We start from the raw sequence: 8,043 nt of genomic DNA on the forward strand, positions 1-8,043 counted from the left end.
GCAATTTGATAGTTAATCTTTCGCAAAACTTGTTAGCGAGGGATTAGCTACAGAATAACTAAGAAATATTTTGTAGCTAATATGCAAATATTTTATAGTGTTAGGTGGTGGTTTTCCTTTAGAAAGTGTACTGATTCGATGTAATAAACTCAACAAGTGTCGTTTTCACAAGGACTTTTACAAAATTTTACGATAGTCATAATTTGCCATTAAATTTTATGCAAAAAAAATGAATTTTCATATTTCCTTTTGCTTTATATATTTACGTATCTCCTTTTCAAGTTTTTCCCATTTCACCTTTGGGATATCACTAGTTTCATTAGATAACATCATTTTTTTTCAATTCATGTTGACAATAACATGGATAGTATAATGCTTCATTTACCAACTTGTTCGTCAAGTTGGTTGTCCCAAGTTCTTAGAGCGCAAAGTAGCCTAGGGACTAAGGACTGTTACTACCATACACTAGAAGGATTGTAGGAAGGTTCTCATGAGTACAAAGTGACCTTGACATCCATTTTGAGTGATCGCTTTATATGTTATCTTTTTTGAACTCAATACGTTTGAGCCAATATTGTTGTTAGTACAATTTTACATTTGTATTTTATTGTCAAAGATGTTAAGATTCTATTACTCTCTTTTCTTGCCTAATTTACATTTTGGCAATTTATTTTCATGTTCTTGCAGTATAAGATTTATGTTTAGACCAATAGTTATGCATGTAGTTTAATTTTGTTGTGTTTTCTAGTTAGAATCTTAACTTTCCTTGCAATTTAATTCAGTGAATATGCATTCTAGTTTTACCAATCTTTATGATTTCAATTTAAGTTTCTTTGTTTTCATTTGTAGTTTGAATTTTTAAAATCTCAACACACCTTTCAACATAACGAATATTCAATTTCATGATCAGATGCATAAAGTAAAATAGCGTTCTTGTGTCTTGTACACTAATTCTAGATTCTGTACATCTTATTATTTCTGTTAGAAACTATTCGACCCCAAAGTGGACATATTTTGTCAAGATGTCTTCTTGAGTGGAGAAGGAATTATTGGTCCAATCACTGAATGGTTTTGATGTGGTTCCAATCTTCAAATGCGTTGATTCTAGGTTCGTCTGTCTTGTCCATTCTATGGCATTTAATTTAGTTTTGCAGTTTAAACAATTCTAAAATCATGTAGCACAATTCTATTTTAGTGATTTCATTATATCCAGCTATGATGCTATTCATTTTACTTTAAATTTAGCTTACCATTCCCATTATATTCCATATATCATGCATTTTGTATTAGACTTCCACCTCTTAATTAGTTTCATTCATGCATTCAATTTAGTTTTTAAGTGAAAAATTCTGCACCTACTTTACTTTAAGTTTATTTTTATTTTCTCCTTTGTTATGCAAGCTAGGCTCAACACACACAAGCTAGGCTCAACATAAATGCGTTTTGAAATGAGTTTTTTATAATAAAATTTTTAGAATAAACTTTTTGATACATAAATAATAGCTTTCATAATGAGTTTTTTTCTTTCTTTTTTTCAAAATGAACCCTCTTTTCTTAGTTTTCCTCTGACATAGTAGAATGGAGACTATATCAAGATGACAATGGCTACATCAGCAATACGGTACCGAAGACCGGGAGAAGTTTAGGAGAGGTGGGGAGACCCAGCAGCTGCCAGGCATGGTGCAGTTAAAAAGGTATTTTAGTTTTTTTTGGTTAATATGAAGTGCAATTAATAATAATGGGGTGTAAGAGGAAAAAACCCATGGTCCTTGCACAATATTTTTACTGCGAATTCTCCTGCATCTCCATATTTTTGTCCTTCATCCTCATGAATATAAAATTCCTATTTTATCCTTTATAAATTGTGAAAACAAGATGTACAATATAATTCTAGAATTATATAATCTAGAAGCTTCTAAATTATGCACTAGAAAAAAACACTTTTCGGGAGCCACAAATGATATCTCCATTGCACAATCTACGAACCTAAGATGTACCGATATTTCAACTTGGATCACGTATCCATGTCTGACACTTTAGAATATTCTATCAATACTTATCAACGAAGTATTTAATTTATAAAATCGTAGTCGACTACAAGAAATTTTTTTAATAATGATTAATTTTAATGACAAAAAATAATTAGTCACTATAGTGACCAATTTAGGTACCAATTTATAAATTAAACATTATTGACAACTAAAATAGTTCAAAAAATTAGAATTGGTCTATAAATTGGTAACTAATATAGTTTCTATTATAAATTGGCTTATAAATTGGTCATTAACATTAGCTATTAAGGTTTTAATTTGGATTCATACAATAACAATCATATATTTATTATGTTTTTAAGAATTATTATACATTTTTCAATATTCATATATCACGTATCTATTACACATCGTATCTTATTATTTTTAAAATAAACGTATCAATGTATTAGATACTTGTTATATCTCATACGCGTATTGTATCCATGCATCATAATTACAAACTTTTTTTTTAAGTGTCCAGATTGACTTGGAGATTGTGGAAAATACCTTCTTTTTTGTACAAAACACCCAAAGGTCATTGACTTTCAAATTAATTTTCAGACCATCCAAATTTGAAAGCCAAAAATGATTTTCAGATTGGACAAAATAACTTCCAAAAGTTGAAGAGAGTTTCAAACGAATCCGCATTTTTACTATCTTCTTTTAAATCTTTCAAATAATATTTACTTTCAATCTTCTCGCTAGCACAGAATTACATTAACCTTTTAGACACGGTCACAATATTAAACTTGTTATGTACTTCCGTTGCAGTTAAGTTCATTGAATACCAATTCATATAAGTTGACAATTTCGAATATCAAACCAAACCAAAGTAATATTTTGGGCATTCATTGTTCATTTTGCTAATCAATGAAAACACTAGTAGCCACAAATGATAAGTATAAATGTTTATCAATGAAAACACCAGCAGTGTAATGTAATGTGGAAGCAAAACTCGTTACAGCACAGCATTTCAATTTCAAACGAGGAATTTAAGATCCATTATTGATAATGTTGAATCAAAACCCTCTTCAATTGCCAAGTCAACAACATAGCAAAGAGAATCTAAAGAGCTTCATTTCAAGTTGTACACTGCAACAAAAGGCATGAGAACACTTCCTATCCATAGTCTACCATCCTTTTCCTCCACCTCACTTACCGCTTTAACAACTTTCCCCTCACTGTCTTCCAATATCTGCAAAATTCTACCTTCAGGGCTATACTTAATAACTACTGCATGTAGGTGACCTCCTATTTGTAGCATGTAATGAAATTTTATTGGTATAGGAAGCTTGAGTATGATTTTCCTTATCTTTGGGTACAGACCACAATAGTATGGATACAAATACCTTCTACAATGAAGAGCTACCCAAAAATCACCATTTTCATTGACTCTCACATTGTCAGGAAATCCAGGTAGGATGGCTAAAATCTCTGAAGTCCCAGCCTTTTCTCCTTTCAGCCAGTATTTACGTAACCTACATAACAAGAAATGGTTTGAGAAGGTAACTTTTGCAGTAACTTGAATTCAGATATAGAAGTAATTGCCATCAGCTAACAGCAACAATCAATAAACTGGATTTTCATCATTTGCAACCTAGAGAAATCTATTAGTATTAGGCTTTGAATAAATAAGAACTAAATTTCTTATGCCGAATTGAGTATAAAGTATGCTCATGTAAAGGTGGTAAATAACAAAGTTTGGGAGAAATTCATAGGTTCTTCAAAGCAAGAGAAGTTTTTTGTAATTAGAAGTGTAGCATTTTGATTTTGTATTAAGATTTAAGCAAGTGGAAAACACGTTGATGATAAGGTTGACTATATGAATCACATGGCGTCATTCAGCTTGGTTAAAGACCAAATATTACAAGATCCCATTGTGAAACAGAAAAAAAAAAAAAAAGCCAGAAACCTTTTTTGCTTTAAGAACATATAAGAAATTCTACACAAAAGGTTAGCATAGAAAATGCTGAAACATGATATATTAGATTTACCTGCCAACAACCCCTTCACAAAAGACAAAGAAGGAACCATCCTTGCTTAAGGTAATGCCATTTGGGAATTGAATGTTCCTAAAAAGAACAGTGGTTTCCTTAGTGGCTAGATTGTATTTCAAAACCCTGCCACTGTCATCCCCAGAGAATACCAGCTGAAGGAAATTCCTGTACAACAATTATGTCAGAATCACTACAACAAAACAGATGAAACAATAAAGAATAAGCATTTTAAAATTCCAAGCCCTGAGGTAGTAGATTGGATCTTTCTCCTATATTATTCAAATTTCTCATTTCTATAAAGTGTAGGACTCCCATAAACTCCAGCAATAATAACCTTTACAAACATTTTAAACATGTCATTTCTTTTAACTGAGTATGATTTAGAAACAAAAAGAACCCAATGGTGTATTTATAGTTATCGACTAAAGTGTATAACACTTCCCAATAATATCATGCCCACACCTCCATTAACACATACTAATGTAACACTTCTATAATGTGATGTGTGGCAACATGAGAGTTCAACATTCCTCATTATGGTATCAGTATTCCCTTTTCAGCAGTGGTACATTATAATTATGTTAGAATACTTTTATCCAAAACGGTGACAAAATAAAAACTTGCAACTCTGATAACGATCAAAATCCTACCTCCTCTGATAATGAGCACTGCTCTCTGTAAAATAAACATTCCCTTCCCCATCAACATCAACATCATTAGTGAATTTCAGTGGAATTCCTTCAGCCTCAGTTACAAGAGATGTTGCTAAGCCACCCTCAGGCCCCACCTTCAAGAGCCCAAAATATGCATCAGCAATGAACAAATCACCTGTTTTCTTGTCAAATCTGAGCCCCAAAGGCCTTCCACAGATATGCTCAGTCTTCACATAACTAAATGGGGTTGCAGATGCTACAGGGTTACATATCTCCGACCTGTGTTTAGAAACAAATCATAACCATAAAGTGGAAATGGTATTGTATGCAAACTTAGCCACAATCTGGATGAGGGAAAAGGTTAACATTTAGTCATCACTCAAATGATAAAGATTTGTGTTTAAACTTAATTACAAAATGACACTGGCATGTAAGGTCCATCAATCATGTCACAAGAAGGTAGCGTCTCACAACAGTATCATGGAATATGATGTGTGGGGTAGAAAATCACAGACTAAAGGCTTGCATTGATAGTTCTGTTAACATCTTCAAGTAAAGAATTCATAGATTTTATCCAATTAAGCCATTCATCTATGAATGCAGCTATGATGGATTTGAAATAGGCTGTTAAGTTACAAACTTTTCATCGTTAGAAAAACTTATTTTCAAAGTGACAAAGGGAACGGGGTCACCCACAGGTGCAAGGTCACCCCCCAAATATTCTAACGTTGTTAATATTCCTATATTAAAATAATTGTCGCACAGCCGAATTACTGGCTTGGTTCCTCTCTCGTTAATTTTATATATTTATTATTACTAATTTTATTGAGATTACGAGCTCAATGGATCAATGACCAGTGACACTCTAAAGTTTGTGCATCTGATAAATTGTTTAAGTTCTAATAAAGGCCAAAATACAAAATACTGAAAAAAGAAAAGAAAAAAGACGATATCGGAGGAAGTTGAGTCATAAAAGCCTAGCCTAGACAACCAACTTTTATTAAAATCTTTCCAACATCCTCAACTTCAACGACGTGTTACATATTATAAGATTCAAGTTGTTGCTACAACAAAGTCAGTTTTAAACTCACATGTCTCTTTAAAAAGCCAATAATATTATAAGACAAAGTTTGCAAAAGGAGGCTCTTCCGTGTCTCTAAATAGACATAATTAAATCTAAATATTACTTTTCTTTTCTTATGCATTTCAAACACCGTCATCCAATTGGATAAAAAAATCCCACAGAATTGCGTCAAACCACCATCTGCATTTGATATTTTCAATAGCTAAACTAAAAAACACTTTTCTATCACAAAAAAAATAGTTACATAAAAAAGTACTAATCATATAAAATGCACAAAAACCATATAATACCATTAATAAAACTGTCCTACGATGTATGAGATCATGTGCCCATCTTACTTCATGCATAACAAAATTGCAGGAACGGTGTAGAAAAGAAAGAAGGGGTATAATCAATCACGTAATCCACTAAGAGAAAAAAAAAAAGGGATTTTCATTTCCTATTACGAAACTACAGAGCAGAATTAAAACGGGCAACAAATTTAAATTGGGAATTTGAACATTTTTATAAACCTAGTTAAGAAGAGTAGTGTAGTAAAGTGAGGGAGTGAAGTGAGGTAGGTAGTACCTATTGGGAGAGGTATAAGCAAAGTCAACCCAAGAGTGAGAGTTCCAGAAGACGATTCTTCCATCAGCAAGACCAGTGTAAGGGCCACGACCAAGAGGATCGAAGGCAATGCTCTCTGGTCCCTGCACCTGGTTCAGGAACTTAATCTCGGACTTCTGCAACAGATTATGTTTGTCTTGGTCGGCGGGAAAGTCGGACCATGACGGCAAGTCCACCCTCTTGGTCTGGAATTCCGGGAAATGGGCTATTGGGCTGTGGTGGAAGGGGTCCAGCCCACAGTAGAGAGCAACGAAGAGGAAGAAGATGGCAAGAGGTCGCAGCAGAGTCATGGAAAAGTGGTTACGAGGAAGAAAGGGTTGTTGGATGAAAGAAATTAATAGCAGGGTGGGTTGGGTAGGTGACGAAGCATTCGCCTCGTGACCACCTAAAACACTTCAATGCCCAATGCATTTTTCCACTCTCAATCATAAACGCTTCCTTCCATTTTAAATTCACCACGTTGGTTTAGATCAAACTATATTTAAGTACATATTGTAGTGTTTTTTTTGTTTTTGTTTTTGTTTTTTATAGATGGATTTTGAAAAGAAGAAGGAAAAGACAGGAAAATATTAGAGGATGAAGTTGTTGCGGAAAAGAGAGGGAAAGAGATATGAATTACCAGGTGAAGTTGGTTCTTATTAAAAGATTTAGAGATGATTTTAGGGTAGAGTATAGAATGAAATTTGTAAAAATTTGTGATCAAATTAATTTATATGATATATTTAGATGGGTTAAAATAATAATATCTATTAATTTTTTAAATTTTGAGATCAAAATATATAAAAATTTTGGAAAAAAATAATTTTAATGTTAAAATTTAAAGACTAAAAGCATAAAGGTTAAAAGAATTTTAATTCAACTTTTTTATTCTATTTCATTCTTATAATATATATTTTTTTATTAAAGCTACTAAGTTTCTCCCATTAACGTCGATCAATTTTTTTACTAATAGATTAATTTTGAATTAATGGTAATATTACCTTCAACTTTTATTGGTTAAGGTTAATTTATGTTTACATTTGATTATGTCGACTGAAATTTTTTTAAAGTAATATTGACCGAAAATAGTTTAATTAAAGTTGGTAGAAAAAGTTTAGTAAAGCTTAAAAATAAATCTTGACCAATGAATATTTTATTATAAAGTATTTTAGATTTTTATAAAGATAAATTTCACTGATTAGGATTTGGACTTTGGTTTTGTGGATCATGACTTATGTTATGCAGCGTTGACCGCAACAAAGAACTTTTATTGGGGTCTATTGGGCCAAGAACCAGACAAAATGTGACAATTGTAGATCGATAGGATAGAATTAGAAAAAAAAAGAACATTAAAAGAAGAAAAAATAACATACAAAATTAGATATTTATTTTATATAATTAAATTTAGTAATAAATAAAAAATTAATTATAATATATTAAATATATAGAAATACATTATAATTAAAATTGTAATACATAAATATACATTATAATTAAATCAAGGTTTACATTATTAATACATTTTTAGGTCACAAAAATGATATTAAGGAAAAGATCTAATTGTTGAACGTAATAATTATATATTACTCTGAAATCGTTTGTTTAGTTTAACAACTATGTAATGTATTAAATATATAAAAATTCATATTTAAACATAAAATGACATAAAAATAAAAAAATATTTAATTTAA

At 31.4% G+C, this 8,043-nt stretch overlaps 1 protein-coding gene across 1 annotated transcript; it reads right to left on the reverse strand.

Annotated features, from left to right (window-relative positions):
* Positions 1-2,904: 2,904 nt before the first annotated feature.
* Positions 2,905-6,782, reverse strand: LOC114169916 (protein STRICTOSIDINE SYNTHASE-LIKE 3). The gene is made up of 4 exons (XM_028055311.1): positions 6,335-6,782; positions 4,681-4,962; positions 4,028-4,195; positions 2,905-3,511 (listed from the first exon to the last, which is right to left on the reverse strand). Exons 1-4 carry the CDS (start codon positions 6,661-6,663, stop codon positions 3,109-3,111), a joined length of 1,182 nt encoding a protein of 393 aa, XP_027911112.1. The 5' UTR covers positions 6,664-6,782; the 3' UTR covers positions 2,905-3,108.
* Between the last annotated feature and the right edge of the window lie 1,261 nt (positions 6,783-8,043).

The sequence above is a fragment of the Vigna unguiculata genome, chromosome 11 (assembly GCF_004118075.2).
Source record: "Vigna unguiculata cultivar IT97K-499-35 chromosome 11, ASM411807v1, whole genome shotgun sequence".
Lineage (NCBI taxonomy): Eukaryota > Viridiplantae > Streptophyta > Magnoliopsida > Fabales > Fabaceae > Vigna > Vigna unguiculata.

Bases quoted from the DNA above. Each gene is read 5' to 3' on its own strand.
- LOC114169916 (XM_028055311.1), bottom strand. From the start codon at position 6,663: ATGACTCTGCTGCGACCTCTTGCCATCTTCTTCCTCTTCGTTGCTCTC. The intron at 4,963-6,334 runs GTACTACCTACC...TTCTAAACACAG, and splicing joins GCTTATACCTCTCCCAATAG to GTCGGAGATATGTAACCCTG. The intron at 4,196-4,680 runs GTAGGATTTTGA...ATTGTTGTACAG, and splicing joins AGTGCTCATTATCAGAGGAG to GAATTTCCTTCAGCTGGTAT.